This window comes from Centrocercus urophasianus, unplaced genomic scaffold (genome assembly GCF_019232065.1).
Source record: "Centrocercus urophasianus isolate 14NV4802_14NV808 unplaced genomic scaffold, USGS_Curo_1.0 seq_11, whole genome shotgun sequence".
In the NCBI taxonomy this organism is placed as follows: Eukaryota; Metazoa; Chordata; class Aves; order Galliformes; family Phasianidae; genus Centrocercus; species Centrocercus urophasianus.
In genome coordinates, this window is record NW_024884253.1 from 32,334,364 (window position 1) to 32,352,093 (window position 17,730).

Consider the following 17,730-nt stretch of genomic DNA (forward strand, 5'->3'; position numbering starts at 1 on the left):
TTTCAAACTGCTTTTAAAGTTAATTATAGTGTACTGATGTGACTGAGGTGCACACACCTTTACCAGGTCAACATAAAATGTTCTTCATAATATTTGAGTTTGCTGTTGCTGTCCAGACATACCTGGTCTATTGCATGTCAATGCTCTTAACATTGTTGTTCTCTCTTCATTTCAGGGGCTTAACAGTAATGTTTGAGATAATGAAGACATATGGCCATACGTACGAAAAACACTGGTGGCAGGATTTATTTCGTATTGTCTTCAGGATATTTGACAACATGAAACTGCCAGAACAGCAGACTGAGGTGAAAAAAGAAAGAAAGAAAGAAAAAAGAAAGAAAGAATTTACATAGAAAACATGATTACCAAGTCACTTGAGACATCCCTTGAAAATTGCACCGTTGACCTGTGTTTCTGCTTTCCTTACTTTATTTTATTAGCATTCTGTTGGATTTATTGTCACTCTTCCCGTATTTTTAAGCCACGCATGTAAAAGGAGCAGTAGTTTATGCTGCAGACAGTGGCAGGGTAATATAAAATGCAGTATATTCAGGGTTTTCAAGAACCTCAGCATTTACACATGATGTCAGATCTGATGCACATTATTTCATGGCAACAAGTTGTAATCAGGAGTGAAGTCACAATTAGGGGAAATTAGTTCTGCTAGTTCAAAACTTTCTGATGACTAGAAAGTAAAAAACAGCAGTGCTTTCAGTGCAGCCATTTGACCCTGCAAGTGGATACTATCCAGATGAATGAAACAGAGATGGGTAAATTATGTTTAAATTACTTGTCTTAGCAATGTCAACTGTTTGGGAAGCTTCATCTGACTATAGAAGGACAACTCTTGCTTTCTACATTTTTGTTATCTAGAAAATATTTAGAGACACGAAAAGCTTAACTTGGTGTTAAACTGTTGAGCTAGGGTGTGTGCTAAGTTTGCTTTCCATCTCCACGAGGATGAACGCTTGTTAGTCCTGCAGCTTGGTCTCTAGGGATAGCTGTCTGTTTCCATAGTTTGTGTTAAACCTGCTGATGAGCAAAGCAAAATTTGAGGGCTTTAAGTTTGAGGAGTCTGGGGTAGAAAGGAATGACATGTCACTCTAAAGCAATCCAAATTGAATAAATGTGTTTATATACCTGCAGGAAGATGTATCTTAAAAGCTTCATCTTAAACCAAGTTGCTATCTTTTTTTTTTTTCCTTTTAACCTTCTTAGAAAGCTGAATGGATGACAACTACTTGCAACCATGCACTTTATGCAATATGTGATGTATTCACACAGTATCTGGAAGTACTTAGTGATGTTCTCCTGGACGATATATTTGCACAGCTCTACTGGTGTGTGCAGCAAGGTAGGACTGTACCAAATTATGTTAAACAATGCTGACATCTTACTGTGTTGCAAGCAAATAAACAAATGCCCTATTTTTCTTTTCCAGACAATGAACAACTGGCACGCTCTGGTACAAACTGTTTGGAGAATGTTGTCATCCTAAATGGCGAAAAGTTTACCCTGGAAATCTGGGATAAAACTTGCACTTGCATGCTGGACATCTTCAAAACTACAATTCCTCATGCGTAAGAGGACTGTTAATACTTCACTTTCGTAACATTGTTTAGCTGGATGGCAGATACTGGTTTCAAACTGTTACATATAGCTGTTAGGTGCTGGATTTACTTTTACTGTGTTGTAAATGATAATTAGAAATACCATCTGTGGGATATGGTATCTGTGACCTGTAGCTTTATGCGGTATCAGAACAGTTGCTCTTTTGAGAAGTACTGTCTGCTTTTTCAGTCGGTCTTTTTAATAGAAGAATGCAACCAGTGGGCTGATCTTGCAATTTGTAATTACATATCTATTTTTTTTTCCCCACAGTCAATTTTTCTTCAAAAAATACTAGTTACAATGCTGCAGTTACCTTACAGATTTAAGTCTGTTAGCATACATCGTATTTTTTGGTTGGTTTTTTTGAGTCCTAATCTTCTCAAGAAGATCTATATATATGCTTTGTAATGCTCTTTCCCTTTGTGGTGTTTTTCCTGTGTGAGTTTTCTAAGAGTGAAGCTGTACTATTCTAAGTTAGTACATTATATGTACACATCATATATATCATATATGTCAGCCTCACCTCTGTCCCTGAAAGGTGATGGAACAGCTCGTGCTGGATGCCATCTCCAGACAGCTGGAACAGAAGGAGGTTATGAGGAGTAGTCACCAGGGGGAGGTCGTGCTTGACCAACCTGGTGGCCTTCTATGATGCTGTCTCTGGCTAGGTGGATAGGGGGAGAGCAGTGGATGTAGTCTACCTTGATTTCAGCAAGGCTTTTGATACTGTCTCCCGCGAGATCCTTATAACAAAGCTGAGGAAGTATGGGATAGATGAGTGGACAGTGAGGTGGGTTGAGAACTGGCTGACTGGCAGAGCACAGAGGGTCGTCGTTGGTGGTGCAGAGTCCTGTTGGAGACCTGTAACCAGCGGTGTTCCTCAGGGGTCTGTGCTGGGTCCAGTCTTGTTCAACATCTTCATCAGTGACCTTGATGAGGGGATAATGGCCACCCTCAGCAAGTTTGCTGATGATACGAAGTTGGGAGGATTGGCTGACACGCCTGAAGGCTGTGCTGCCATTCAGCAAGACCTGGACAGGCTGGAGAGCTGGGCAGTAAGAAACCGGATGAGGTTCAACAAAAGCAAGTGTAGAGTCTTGCATCTAGGGAGGAATAATTGCATGCACAAATACAGGCTGGGGGATGAGCTGCTGGAGAGGAGCTCTGCAGAGAGGGACCTGGGTGTCCTGGTGGGCGACAGGTTGGCCATGAGCCAGCAGTGTGCCCTTGTAGCCAAGAGGGCCAATGGCATCCTGGGGTGCATTAAAAAGAGCATGGCAGCAGGTCGAGGGAGGTGATCCTCCCCCTCTACTCTGCCCTGGTGAGGCCTCATCTGGAGTACTGCGTCCAGTTCTGGGCTCCCCAGTACAAAAAAGACAAGGATCTCTTAGAAAGAGTCCAGTGGAGGGCCACAAAGATGGTGAAGGGCCTGGAGCATCTCTCCTATGAGGAAAGGCTGAGTGAACTGGGTCTGTTCAGCCTTGAGAAAAGACAGCTGGGAGGGGATCTAATCCAGGTTTATAAATATCTGAGGTGTGGGGGCCACAGTGGTGAGGCCAGACTCTTTTCAGCAGTGTGTGGAGACAGGACAAGGGGAAACGGCCAGAAACTGCAGCATAGGAAGTTCCACACAAATGTGCGCAAGAACTTCTTTACAGTGAGGTGACGGAGCACTGGAACAGGCTGCCCAGGGAGGTGGTGGAGTCTCCTTCTCTGGAGATGTTCAAGACCTGCCTGGATGCCTACCTGTGCGACCTGGTGTAGGGAACCTGCTTTGGCAGGGGGTTGGACTCAATGATCTCTGGAGCTCCCTTCCAACCCCTATGATTCTGTGATTCTGTGATCATAGAGCAGTGTAACAAGAAACCACTTCCAGCATTGTCTGAGCCTAGATTTTCTTTTTTAGTTCTTACTCCACCACCACTGAGTTGAAACACTTCTTATTTTCAAGCCTGATGATGCTGGATTGCTACATTAGGACTTGTTCTATGTCTGTGAGCTAGTTTTTAGCATTTGGTTCTGGGCAACACTTGGTTCTGACCTGAAGAAACCTAAGTTAATCCATATATAACTACCTCACCTACTTGTCTACATGAGTGGGTAGGAATTATTATTAAAATAAAGCTGTAACATCAGGGGGCCAGGAACTTGTCTGCATTTTGGTAACTGCCAAAATTAAAAATTGAAATCATATTTCTGGGAATAAAAATCCAATTAAATTAGCCCTGACTTAGGACGTCCCATAATTCGAAAGCAGAACATTTTCTAGCAGAACACGAGCTTCCCTTTCCACATAAGATCAAAGCATATGCTTGTGGGTAGTATTGCAGTCATATACCAGAAACTGCTTCAGAGCAGCACACGGGATATCCTAATCCTTAGACACATTCAAAATACTCTTGTTGCCTCTAGCTAGATGATGGAAAAATAGGCATTATTTCCTTCCACAAATTTCCATTTTTTATTTCCCATCTCTTGAAATCTTTCTAAACCTTCTTTAGGAAATTCCATTATGTTATCCCTTCTTTCATTGCTGGAAACTTCCTAATTTCTGCAGAGCTAAGTAAATCACGCTTGGATTTTATACCCAAGTGTTCCCTTGAGCAGATATAATCAGTCTTCTTTCCTGTGGCTTGCTTTTTTCTGAGCACTCACCGGGCTACTTAAAAAATACTCTCTTGTCCTTAATGTGTTCTATTAAAGCTGAAGTCTTAATAAAGCTGAATTTTTCATATGGAGAAAAAAAAAAGTGATTATGATACACAGATATTTATTCATACTTTTAGTGGAAACTTTGTACGAGTTTCTTTTCTTCTTTCTGAGCTTTCCTGGCAGAAAGTCAGAGTGAATGCCCTCTTGTTCTGGTGAATTGGTTCCTAGCACAACTTGTGATGAGCTGGCTGTGTTGACTCATTCTAATGTCCCCGTTAGCAGATGGCATTTTAAGCCTAGTCTAACTTATTTTTGGCTGTCAAGACTTAACCTGTGATCCAGAATAATCTGCAGCTTGTGTCCTGGTAGCTTTCAAGAACCAATTCAATTATTTGCTCTGCTTTGGTGCCTCGCTACATGCTTCTAGATTTTATCTTTTCATTTGCTGTGATTTGTCTTATTTCAGTTGTATGGAGACCAGTGATGTGTCAAGTTAGGATCCTTTACAGTTTTGGGAAGATCTTACTTAAGAAATGCAGACAAAAATGTTCATCAGGGGTTGCTTCATTCAGATTGAGGCCTTACTCCATAAATGCCTCCTAAATAGTTTGAGATGCAAACAATGACCAATAACTTTAATTTTCTTTCTAGCAATACTTGTGGTGGACCAAGCAATGGTTTGCCCACTTAAGTTATTTAACCTGAGCTCCTTCAATTGTTGTCAGGCACAAACAGCCTCCATAAACTGCAGTTGATAAAACCTTTAAGTGTTTAAGGCACAGAGCCTTGAGACAGCTGCATGCAATAGGAAAATAGCAGGAGAGAGATCAGAAGTACTGTCATCACTGTCTTGTTGCCTCATAACAGCAATGAACTGACATGGATATGTTGAATTTTAAGTGGAAATGTCCACTTTTAAGTGTAAATAGAACCTTAATGCTGGCACATATCCCAAATAGAGAATGGCAGAGGATCTTCACAGCATGTTGACTTGGCCTGGGGTGGATAAATTCAGTCCATGTTCTGAGGACAGCTTAAGGCAGTATGAGAGAATGAGGCTGGCTGGTGACACTAAAGTACTGATATTCTGCCTAGAACAGAATCTAGTTGTCCAATCAGGCAATTGGCAGAAATGCAGAAGTTTAAAAAAAAAAACAACAAAGATACTGAAATTTTTCAATACGTATGAAAGAACAAAATGTATCTATTTTACTCCTTAAAAGTGAAATAAGTTTATTAATTTACAAAGTTGTCTATATCCACTTCTTAGGTTTTGCTTCCTTAACTTTGAAAACAAACCAGCCACCTTATTAGAGTGGTTTGCCTGCTAGAGTATCAGTTTTGAGTGTTCTTTTATGCTTACTAATTTATTTGTTACTGGTTTTGCCTTTTCAAGGCTGCTGACTTGGAAGCCGGTCAGTGGGGCTTTTGTCCCTGTATCACCATCTGATGCAAAAGAAAAACTGGTAAGCTGCCAAGTTAATACTTTAAAAAGCTTGCAAGCGTTCGGTACAAATATGTCAGGTCCAGAGGAGGGCTGCAGAGATGATCAGAGGGCTGGAGCACCTCTCCTACAAAGACAGGCTGAGGGAGCTGGGCTTGTTTAGCCTGGAGAAAAGAAGACTGCGGGGTGACCTCATTGCAGCCTTCCAGGACCTAAAGGGAGCCTACAAACAGGAGGGGAGTAAGTGCTTTACAAGGGTAGATAACAGCAGGACAAGGAGAAATGGTTTTAAGTTGGGGAAGAGAAGATTTAGGTTGGATTTAAGAGGGAAGTTCTTTACTATGAGAGTGGTGAGGTGCTGGAGCAGGCTGCCTATGGAGCTTGTGCATGCTCCATCCCTACAGGTGTTCAAGGCCAGGTTGGATGCGGCCCTGGGCAGCCTGGTCTGGTACCAGACCTGGAGGTTGGTGGCCCTGCCTGTGGCAGAAGGGTTGGAACTTGATGATTGTTGGGGTCCCTTCCAATGCAAGCCATTCTGTGATTGTAACCTTCAGCTGATGTAGAAAAAGAAATATCCAAAATACTACTCATTGACTTGCTGTGTAAGAAGCTCACTGCTATTGATGATTAGGTCACAGAAGTACTCTGTAAGTAATTTTTGGGGTTTCTTTATAGGATACAATCTCCCAGAAATCTGTAGATATTCATGATACTGTTCAACCGAGATCCTCAGATGGACGTCCACATCAACCCACTGCAGTGCCCACAGGAAGTGAAGAAGTGAGCAAAGCCAGATCAACAGCAAGTGCGTGTTTGAGTGGTTTGGTGTCTTCAGTTGGGTAGTACTTAGCAGGTGATGTCTTTAGTTGTAGCTCCAACTGCAGTTTAAGAAAAATCAGGTGGGAAAAAAATGGCATGGATTACATTTTTGTCTCCATGACAGATTATGACAGAATTCCTTTGGGGTCTGCAATTTTGAGCAGTGCATTAAAAAGTGAGAAAGATGCAGCTGGCTTTTGTAGGCTTTTTACTTAGTGCAAAATACTAAAAATTGTGCTCTCCTTACAGTCCTGTATCAGAGAGTAGTTTTTCTCTGTAAGAAGACAGTTGTTTCTGTGTAGAGAGCAATAAAATCAGTAGGTGAGAACAAGTACACGTAGACAGGTCTGAAGAGAGTATATCAAACCTTTAAGATACTTATGTGAAGTTTTGCATTGCTGCCTAAAATGCTCTTGCCTAGTGCTATTACTGCCCCAAGGACAAGGCAAACATCTGTGATACCAGTGTTATCTTTTGCCTCCTTTGCCTGCAGGCAGTCTCCCAGCTGCTGCTTCTTGCCATTGCACTGGTGCTAAAAACAGGGTCGCTAAGTTGGGTGATTTTATGTAATGCTGACTGTTTGCCCAGTGCGTGGCAGGTGACTTGGCAAAAGGTAGGAAGTAATTTTTTAAAGCCTTCCTTGTTAACACGGTCATCAGCCCTGATTTTAGAGCAGTGATTTAGATGGGCAGATTCCGGAGTTGGTTTATGTGCTTGAAGTTGAGCTGTTGTAGGAATAAACTGAAGAACAGCTTTGGAGAAGTAAGATAATACTCTGGTGTTTTAAGCACTATTTCTTTTTCAAAGAATTTCCAGAACAGAAATTGTTTGCTGCTCTTCTGATCAAGTGTGTTGTACAGCTGGAACTCATTCAGACTATCGACAACATTGTGTTCTTCCCTGCAACTAGCAAAAAAGAGGATGCAGAGAATCTAGCAGCAGCACAAGTAAGTAAAATGTACAGGTGTATTCCCTCTTTGACAGCTTTTTCTCAAGTGGACAAAGTTTCATAAACTCCTGTAACATCGAATTTACAGCTTTTAGAAGTGCTAGAGAACTTGCAGCAGACTGTTGAGATCTTTTACTGCTTGTGTAAAATGGGGTTTGCTGTGCTTCTGTGCTATGCTGTGGAGATTAGAATGTTTGCTGTTCAGAGATCTCTCCAACCTGGGATGAGGGTGCAATTTTTCATACAGTTTTAAGTTTAAGTACAGTTGCAGATGAAAACATGGTAGGATTGCAGTGTCACAGGAGCTTCATGAAGGCAGTTGTCAATTCTGACCTGAAATCTTTTTTTCCCCAAATAGAGAGATGCAGTAGATTTTGATGTCCACGTGGATACACAAGATCAAGGGATGTATCGTTTTCTGACATCACAGCAGCTTTTCAAACTCCTCGATTGTCTGCTAGAATCTCACAGGTTTGCCAAGGCGTTTAATTCCAACAATGAACAAAGAACTGCTCTCTGGAAAGCAGGTGAGTCAGTCAGTCTCTGTGGAGAGAGATTCTTCATGAACATTCTGCTCTGCTTTGAATAGATGGGTAAGAAAGGTTTAAAAATACAGTGATGCTGTAATTTTATAGCCTTAGACATCCCTAAGTGAAGGAGGCCGCATCTATTTGGATGCAAATGCCTTTTGAATTTCCAAAGATGTAAGGGGCTGCCTTTGGGTGTACACAGCTGCCAAGTTAAACACTGGCTGTAGGTGTGAGTCCTGTGTTTGGAAACTACAGGTCCAAAACAGTGTTAGGAGGGTTGTGGGGCTAACAAGTCTGCTCTTGAAATTGTGGCGTTTTCCAAAACGGGTTGAAAATGGAATCTCTGTACTGGAGCAGTTCAACCTATTCCTTGCACTAAAATTAGCAATATTAATCTATAAATACATAGTATACATTATAAAATAAATACTTAAATGCATATATTTGTATAAACATGTATTATTTCTGTTCATATGTGTTGTGTGTTGTATGTTAACAAATATAACATGTGTAGTATGCTGTCTATATGCAGGACATGCTCAGGAGAGGTACCAAAAACTTCAGTGAAACAAACAAAGCCCTGAATGGGTTCTTTGAATTTCTTTAGGTTTTAAAGGCAAGTCCAAGCCCAATCTTCTGAAGCAGGAGACAAGCAGTCTTGCCTGTGGGTTACGCATTCTGTTCCGCATGTACATGGATGAAAGCCGAACCAGCGCGTGGGAAGAAGTCCAGCAAAGGCTGCTAAAGTAAGGGCTGTATAGCAGAACCTGCTAATGTTATCTCTGTAAAGAACGTGCTGGTTTGGGTTTGCTTGTTTGTAGTACACTTATTTGACTGAACAGCACTGTGTGGTGGTGGTCCCAGCTAGCATGTGGGTCAGTGAGGGATTTTTACAAAAAATATATGTATATATCAAACTTTTCTTTTTTTTTTCTCCCCAGTAACTTCAGCTGTTTTAGGGAGCTGATGCTGTTGGTTCTCATCTGTAGAAATGAGCGCAGGCTTTCAGGATACTGTGGGCACATAGAAGCTTGTGGCATGTTGTTTTTTGCATCGTTGAATATTAATTATACTCCACTCAGATTTACCTGAACGTTCTTACTTTGCAAAGTCCTTCAAGCCAGAGTTGGAATAACAGAGGCCTTCAAACCATGGTGGAGAAAGAATGGAAGTATTTTAAGATTTCATAGACCAAGTCTATTAAAAGGACTTGGAGCAAAGATGAAAAAGTGTGTTCTTGCATCAGCACAAGGTTCAGTCTGTTGTATCATTTTGTCTTGCATTCTAACACCCCTCAGAGAGCATTTGGTACCATTTATGTAGACGTGCAAACACGGCTATTGCAGTTCATCATCCTGTTCAGCACTGGGTTTTGGTTTTCATTTGAGCAAAGCCACCACTTTTGTTAATCATGAGACTCCCAGTGGCTTTCCCAGAGCAATGTGGTTCTGTGCCAGTTTTCTATGCTGGTGTGGCTACTTACAAAGCCAAAGCTCACCTTATAGTAGAGCTCAAAATACAGTGTGAGTTACTGGGTTGTGTCTTCTCTCTCCAGTGTCTGCAGTGAGGCTCTGAGTTACTTTCTTACTCTCACATCAGAAAGCCATCGGGAGGCCTGGACTAATCTACTGCTCTTATTTTTGACAAAAGTTCTGAAGATAAGTGATGAAAGGGTAGGTAATGGGAACTACTTGAAATGCTGCATTAAGTATCATTCCAAACCAGCAGCTCTTTGCTTCAGAAGTTCCTGCTGCTCTGTAGGGTTGTGTATTGTAGGAATCTGTGTTGCAGCTGCACTCATTGGTTACCAACGGCTGCATTGCAGAATGGGGGTACAGTGACTGCTGAGCTGTCTGAGAATATTTTAAAGATGCTAAAATTGTTTAGAAATGTGTTTTGAGTCGCTTTTATGCCTCTCCTGCTGAGAAGGGTTAGTGGCTGGTACTGCTTTCAAAGTGCCTGGAAATAACTCCTGCTTTTGCTTCCCATGTTGCACGTGAGTCACCTTGACCTTTTCCAAAGCAGTTCTGGATTAAATAAATCTGTATTTAGATCTCCCACCATTTCTAGCAGAACTGGGCTGAATTATTAAGTGAACAAGGCCAACCACAACCACAGACATAACGGATAAGGGCAGAATTCTTCCTGGTGAGGAGTAAGAGTTAGAGATCTGTGTGCAGCCAGTGAGCATGTCAGAAGGCTTGACAGCTGCCTTAGCCTTATCCCAGCACTGCAAGCTCCTGTTACGGTGATGCTTTGGCTTGTCACTTCATGGATTTCTCACCTTGACTTAGGAGAGCGTTTAAAATTCTTCACTCGCAGGCTTTCTGAGGTGTGCTGGTGCATTATGGAATAACCTGGCTGTTTGTTTGTTTTCTCCCCAGTTCAAGGCTCACGCCTCTTTCTACTATCCTCTCTTGTGTGAAATTATGCAGTTTGACCTTATCCCTGAACTCCGGGCTGTTCTGCGAAGGTTTTTCCTGCGGATCGGCGTGGTTTTTCAGATATCCCAACCAGCAGAGCACGAGTCTGCAATCAGCAAGCAGTAGCACGTAGTGACTGGGGGTTGCTCCCTTAAAAGCCTGAACTCCTCAGCTAAATAAAAGGACCAGCGAGCTGAGCCGTTCTGTCTGGGCATCCATAGCAATGGTTTCTTTGTACGGCAGGCAGTGTGTGTCTAAGGATGAATGGTACAGATGCTTACACCTGTAATTAAGGCTTGCAACACTCCAGTCCCTTTGTTTCCTGATGGATTGTCCATGGGTTTCTCTGCCCTGGCCGGTGCTGAGCACAGAGCCAGTTTTCAGCACAGTCCCCTCGTCAGCGTTGGGCTGCGCCATCCTTTCCTGTCCTAGACAGCAGTATAGCAACACGTGGTTGTGGCGGGTGTGAAAGGAAAACGTACCCAAAGAACTCTATGTAAAGGATTGAGCTTCTGCGAGAAGTACAACTCAGGAGAGCTGTATTTTGAAGGATCAAATGTTTATAGTGAAAAGAAAAAGGAGATTATTGTTGATGGTAAAAGTTATTTAGCGACTATGTCTGATATTCTAAGATTTTTTGCACACTCAGGCTGACTGAGACATCGGTAATCATCCTTCTGTGAAAATGTACAGAGATGCAGGTCTGTAATATAAACTCTTTAACACTATACAGTTCTTCCTGAATTGTTTTATTTCTGTATTTTTGATTTGTTGAAAACCCATACCACTGAATTGTTTACCAAATGCACTAGAAGTTTGGGTTTATTTTTGGGGGGTTGTGGTTTATTTCTCTGGTTTCGTTGTAGCCCAGCAGTTAGTGTTGCTGACTTTGGTCAAGAGCAGAGGTAGAAGTACCACGACTGACTGAACTACCTGTAATATACTTGTTTTAGGGCTTCTCAGTATAACGAGCCATCAAAACGATGATCCTTCGAGGAGAGGAACTTGAATCACTGCAAACAAGTCTAGGTTGTGTCTGCTGTCACATGTTTTTTTGTTTGATGTAGATTTCACTCAGATGTACAGAATTTAATGTTGAATATATTCGAGTAACAAATCGGGCATGGTTGGGGGATGGTTAAATTTATTGGAAATGTATTCATACTGTGAATTGTGCTCTGATGGTTAAAAGACGAGATTGTCAAGCATTCTGTATTACAATGGATGTAGAAATTTTTTTCAGATGGACAAAATGTATATGGTACAGATATGTAAAGTTTTCTATGTAAAAAAAATTCTGTACAACTTTCTGTACAATATTTGGTTCTCATCTGGCATACTCTAATCGGGTTATAGGTCAATAAAGTTTTTGAACTCTTTCATCAGTGCAATCAAAACCAGCCTAAGCAACAGCACTTGTTTTATACCTTCCTTTGCCACGGATCCATGACTTGGAACTGAGGGAGAGGAACAGAGCAGGCAGCAGCAGGGTGCTGGAAGGCAGAGCTGGAAGCAGCTGAGTGCAGGAGCTGGGGAAAAGCCACTGACAGGAATTAAAGGGCCTGACCTCTGTGTAGTTTGCACTCATAAAACATTATGACTTTCTGGGGTGTAGCAAAAAGAGCACTGCCTACTGAGCTCTTAGGAAAGATTTGGAGAATCCTTTTTGAAGAACCAACAGCATTCAAATGCAAACAGCATGGTGGGGGCCAAGGGGGGTAACCGTAAGCGAGAGGGAATGGGGTTGTGCTAAAAGCTGTGGACACTGCTGAAGAGCAGAGCTTCTGCTCAGCTCTCGCTCCATGGGTTGTTCCTGCTTTGAAGAGGGCCTTGGCACTCCGCTTCCTTCATGAGAAGGGAAGTGACAGCAACTGCAGCACTAATGCTACTTCAGCCTGCTTTCAGATTTTTAGTAACAAAATAATTTATTATCACCTGAATCAGAAACATAAATATATACTCCAACACAAACCAAGTTAGGAAGGTAAGATATACTGCTAACAGACCTTCTTCCATGTAACTGCTCACCTCCTCAGCACCACAGCCCCCATTCAGCACTGGGAAGTGGCCTCCTCCAGGCTGTTCATCCTTTTGGGAAAAGCTCAAACTGCATCTCTGCTGTTGTGCCTCTGTTTGCAAACAGTCCTGGAGTTTTGCTATGAGCAAAGGTAAAATGTAACTCTGATTTAATATCAAATTCCCACACACGCTGTTCCTTGCAAATTCGCCTCCAAGGCTGAAACTAACTTGTATAAAAAGTGCAAAAAATGCCAAAATACTTCACTGCCCCACTTCCACCACCCTGTAGTACAGAATCCCCACTGCACTGCAGCTTCCATTTCTTCATTATTGCTACTTGTAATTGCACACAGAGCTCCACGCTATTCACATCCAGTACAGCTATCCCTATGAGAGACTCTAAAAGTGCAGTAGTGCCAAACAGGACGCTCCCTTCCCTTGCTGCAAGGCACATGTGGGTTCCATTCAGGCTGTGCTCAGCCGTGTGCAGTGGAGAGGCCCTGCCAGCCCAGCGGCAGCGTGCCCTCAGAAGACAGCTTTGCTGGGCTCTGCTGCTCCGTCAGGAACCTGTGGAGCGTTGCTGCCGTTCCCGGCCGCAGCCAGGGCTCTGTGGCAATGGAGTCAACAGAACTGGGCGGGCGGCTGTCCTTGGATGGAGGAGGCTTCAGCAAGTCATCTGCTTCTCCTAGGGCAACATCCTCACCTGTGGGGAGAGGAACAACACAAGCGTGCTGAAGGAGAATCATAACATGGCCTGGGTTGAAAAGGACCACAATGATCATCTAGTATCAGCCCCCCTGCTGTGTGCAGGGTCACCAACCACCAGACCAGGCTGCCCAGAGCCACATCCAGCCTGGCCTTGAATGCCTCCAGGATGGGGCATCCACAACCTCCTTGGTTCCAGTGCCTGTTCCAGTGCGTCACCACCTCTGTGTGAAAAACTTCCTCCCGAAGAGACATCATCATCCCTACACCAATCATGCTGACTTGTCTGGACTAAGCAGGAACAAAAGCAAGAAAGAATTGCTGTTTTTAAGACTCATTTCAGATGTTATGCAGGTCAGGGCCCACTGCAGGTACATCCCCACAGGCCTTCCATGCCCAATGCCAACAGCCTCTCCTGGGCCACACCAACACAGGGCTGATGTGGGCAGACCCCACTGTGCCTGCCCAGCTGCTCACCCCAAGCCTCTTGGCACAAAGGCATATCTCGTGTACCAGTGCACACACGCAGGGAAGAATGAAGCCACTGAGTGACAGCATTATGGCTGAGCACGCTCAGTGAGACACTCTGTTCACACCCAAGAAATAAACAGTTTAGCACTGGTAAGCAGGGCAAATGCAATTACCTGCACAGATGGCACCGTAGGAACCGTAATGCAATGTCGTTCCAAGAAGTGGGCTTGTTGAGCCTGCTGCCACCAATTGCTTCCCTTCAGAACATGGGTCCACTACCACTCTGAAGGCTATTATTACTGGTTTTGCAGGTCAGCCATAGATACAGACCTTATATCTTAGGCACAGTACAGCACAGAATATCAGTGATTCTTTTTTATAACTATTATCATATAGGAATATGAAGAAGACATACAGCACTTATTTTCATTGCTCCTGTCTCGAGAGACAGTAGTACTTAAATTTGGGCAGATGCAGCCTCTGTTCTTATTTACCTCCTCCAGCAGCTGGAAGTACGAATGGTTACAAAGAAGAGATGACAGAAAATGAGGGAAGAGAGCAAAAGAAGCTCACAGGGCAAAAGTGGACTAATTTGGATGGACTGAAATCAGCAAACCCATTTGTTTGGATTACAGAAGGAAAAAAAACCCTACCTCCATATTCACTAAAAATCTGAGCAAGGTGGTTATAACAAACAAAAAACATCGCAAGAGAACCCATAGCTACAGAAACAGAAAACCTGTCAGCAGCTGTAATCTCATTCATCTCACACTCTCACAGTGCTTATAAAAAAGGTACTGACACTGTAATTACCAGACAGCACAGCGACTGCCTCAATGAAAAAAAGACTTCTGTCTTACATGAAAGAATTCATTAGCACAAATCACATCGCATGAAAAATGAAAGGCCGGGCCTCCCACCAACAACAGTCAGGGTTCGCTCTCTTTCCCTCAGCATCGCCACCGTGCTGCTGTAACCCACACAGCACCCTGCAGTATGAGCAGTGGTACGGATGGGACAAGCAGCAGAGCGTGACGAGGCAGCACTCAGAGCATCTTGTCCCACTGTGCTCTTCTAAGCTTCATCTACAACATGCTGCTTGAAGCTTGTTGGAAGCCTCTCACAACGGTTACCGACCTCGGTAAGTAATTTCTATTGGAGCCAGGCACTCCCTGCTCAGCTACAGGCAGTGTATGAACAAGTTCCTTTGACTGCTGTACCTATCTAGAGATGACACAGTAAATCCTAGCACACGGGCATACCTAAGTGAGCAGATCTCTGCTGGAGCTCGGTCAGCCTGCGCACTCGTTCTTCGTTTTTGCCTTTCATCTGATCAACATCCAGGCTGAAGTCGGAGTGCAAAGACACACTGTCAGGCTGCAGCATCGGTGTCTGGGCTGGTGGGACATCTTCCTGCAGCAAATGAAAAACACAGAAATCCTGCAGTTACATAGCTGTCCCGGTTTGGCTGGGACAGAGTTAATTTCCTTCATAGCTGCTGAGGCAGTGCCACGTTTCAGATTCAGGAAGAAAACAATGTTGATAGCACATTGGTGTTTTAGTTATTGCAGAGCAGTGCTTACATCAAGTCAAGGACTCTTCAGCTTCTCACACCACCCTGCCGGCAAGGAGCTGGGGGTGCAGCAGCTGCTGGGAAGGAACATAAGCAGGACAGCTGACCTAACTGGCCAGAGAGCTATCTCATGTGACAAAACACAGGCAACGGTAGAACCAGAGGAGCTGGCAGAGGGGCTGCTGCTGCTTGGGGACTGTCTGGGTACAGCTGGCTGCTGGTGAGCCATTGCATTGTGCATCGCTTTTGTTTTATTCATTCTTTTCTTCATTTTGCTTATTCTTTTTTTCCTTCTTATTAAACTGTCCTTACCTCAGCCCGTGAGTTCTCACACTTATTTTTTTAACCTTTCCCCAATTCTCTCCCCCAGCTCCCCTGGAGGAGTGCAAAACGACGGTGTGGTACTGAGCTGCTGCTGCATTACACCACTGCGTTCCTTTTGGTGCCCAACACGGGCCGCGGGCTGAGACAGCAACAGATCTGACCACAGCGTGTTAGAGAGAACACGTTTGCTTGTATTTTTTCATAATTATCACATTATTTTAATAGTTGCTGTCCACAATGTTCATTTGTTGGCTCACAGAGTTGTTCTGGTTCCTCTCAAAGCTGCTTTGGTTGTTGTCAGGGCTGCTTTGGCTGCTCTCAGGGCTGCTTGGGCTGCTCTCAGGGCTGCTTGGTGCAATTCCTTTCTTGCTGTACTTGCTCCCCGTTTTGCTGTTTATCAGCGCAGAGGGCTGGTTAAAGATTGCTTTGGGTCTTCTCACTCTGCTGTACTGCATAACACTCACAAAGTGATGAAAGCATAATCTACTGCTGCACTCAGCATTGCTGCCATCCTTGTTCTTTGGAAACTATCAGCAATTACACTTCTTACCTTTTCTTCTCTGAGAGTCAACCCTTCTCCTCCTGGTCAATTAGAAGAATGCTTAAGATTTGTGTATACCTTTGGGATACCCAAACCAGCACGTTGTTATTGCTGTGTCTCCTGAGCACGTTTCAGGTTTCGTTCTAAGGCTAAACAATTATTTGAGACCACCACCCAGAGCTCTGCCCCAAGGCAAGACAGCTGCAAAGGCATGAGCAGGCACCCAGAACACAGGGCACCTCCAATGCATTGAAACTTCACTCTAAACAAGTGCAGAGATATGAAAAAAGTGATTGAAAAAAGTTACACCATCACCTGGCAGCTCCAAAGAGACACAAATCACTGCAGCATGCCGGGGTTTGACCTTCCTAGCCTCATTTGACCCCAGTCACCACCTTCAAGAGGAAGAGACAGCCTCTGGATCTAACAGCAACAGACCCACAACAACACTGTGGATAATCCAACCCCTGCAACGGACACCATGGCTGAACTGTCACAGGTATCCAAGAAGAAAGAATGGGAGCAGAAGTCAGCTCACTCAGTAAGGGAAGAAGCAGCTTCTCCTAAACAGAGAGCAGGAGAAAGCATCAGAAGAAGCAAATTGCCACAAAGCATTCATAAGAACAGGAGGTGGATGCGACAGAACTCATAAACAAGACAAAAACCTTCTGATCCCTGCCCCTGGGTGAGCTGAGACATACACTAAGATTCCAGGATGAACCCATCTGGGTCACCGCAGTGTGGCATGATATTGCTGCCCAGGTAGAGAACACGGTGGTAACAGCACAACGTGTAGATGCCCACCTACCCAAGAGTCTTCACACACTGAAGAACACCAGAACCACCAACAGGCAGAGCAGGCTGCTAGGATTGAAGTGACTCAGGTAGATCTTGACTGGCAGTGTAAAGGTGAATTATGACTATGGCCATGACGCTTCAGGCCATCAAGAAAGAGGAGCAACATACAGATGGGATAAGAATCAAGGGGTGGATTTGACCACAGACACTGTTGCACAGGTTATCCACAGATGTGAAATATGCTGGAGTTAAGCAAGCCAAGCAAGCCTCTTTGTACGGAGGGCAATGGCTGAAACATAAATACAGGGAGGCCTGGCAGGCGGATTCTATCACCTTCTCACTCACAATAATGGCAAGTGCCATATACTTGCAATGGTGGAAGCAAACACTGGATGGCTGGAAATGTATTTCGTGCTCCACACCACCACCCAAAATATCATCCTGGGCCTTAAAAAGCAGGTCTTACGGTGACATGGCACTCCAGAAGGAACTGAGTCAGACAATGGGACTCATTTCTGAAACAACCCCATAAACACCTGGGCCAAGGAGCACAGCACTGAGTGAGTACATCACATTCCCCACCATGCACCAGCCTCTGGAAAATGGAATGATACAATGGACTGTTAAAAACTACATTGAGAGCAATGGGTGCTGGGATATTCAAACACTGGGGCACACGTTTAACAAAAGTCACCTGGTTAATCAACATTCAGAGATCTGCCAGTCAAGCTGGCCCTGCCCAGAAAAAACTCTTATGCTCTGTAGAAGGAGATAAAGTCCCTGTAGAGCCCTGTGTGTAGGGCACCACAGTATGGGTTAGTCCTGCCTCAAGCAAAGGCAAACCCATGCATAAGGCTGCTTTTTCTCAAGG

The 17,730-nt window shown here is 43.9% G+C and overlaps 2 protein-coding genes across 2 annotated transcripts in view; one reads left to right on the top strand and one right to left on the bottom strand.

Moving 5' to 3' along the window:
• Positions 1-11,825, top strand: part of ARFGEF1 (ADP ribosylation factor guanine nucleotide exchange factor 1) — an 83,845-nt gene extending 72,020 nt beyond the window's left edge. The window contains exons 30-39 of the mRNA XM_042840080.1: positions 176-305; positions 1,219-1,354; positions 1,442-1,580; positions 5,660-5,729; positions 6,383-6,512; positions 7,334-7,473; positions 7,834-8,002; positions 8,613-8,751; positions 9,561-9,678; positions 10,390-11,825. Of these exons, the coding sequence (XP_042696014.1) occupies positions 176-305; positions 1,219-1,354; positions 1,442-1,580; positions 5,660-5,729; positions 6,383-6,512; positions 7,334-7,473; positions 7,834-8,002; positions 8,613-8,751; positions 9,561-9,678; positions 10,390-10,554 (1,336 nt within the window). The 3' untranslated portion in view covers positions 10,555-11,825. The remainder of the gene's footprint in view (positions 1-175; positions 306-1,218; positions 1,355-1,441; positions 1,581-5,659; positions 5,730-6,382; positions 6,513-7,333; positions 7,474-7,833; positions 8,003-8,612; positions 8,752-9,560; positions 9,679-10,389) is intronic.
• The window catches only part of CSPP1 (centrosome and spindle pole associated protein 1), a 53,847-nt gene continuing 47,756 nt past the window's right edge, over positions 11,640-17,730 (bottom strand). Inside the window, exons 32-33 of the mRNA XM_042840081.1 lie at positions 14,886-15,036; positions 11,640-13,150 (exon numbers count right to left, since the gene is read on the bottom strand). Of these exons, the coding sequence (XP_042696015.1) occupies positions 12,924-13,150; positions 14,886-15,036 (378 nt within the window). The 3' untranslated portion in view covers positions 11,640-12,923. The remainder of the gene's footprint in view (positions 13,151-14,885; positions 15,037-17,730) is intronic.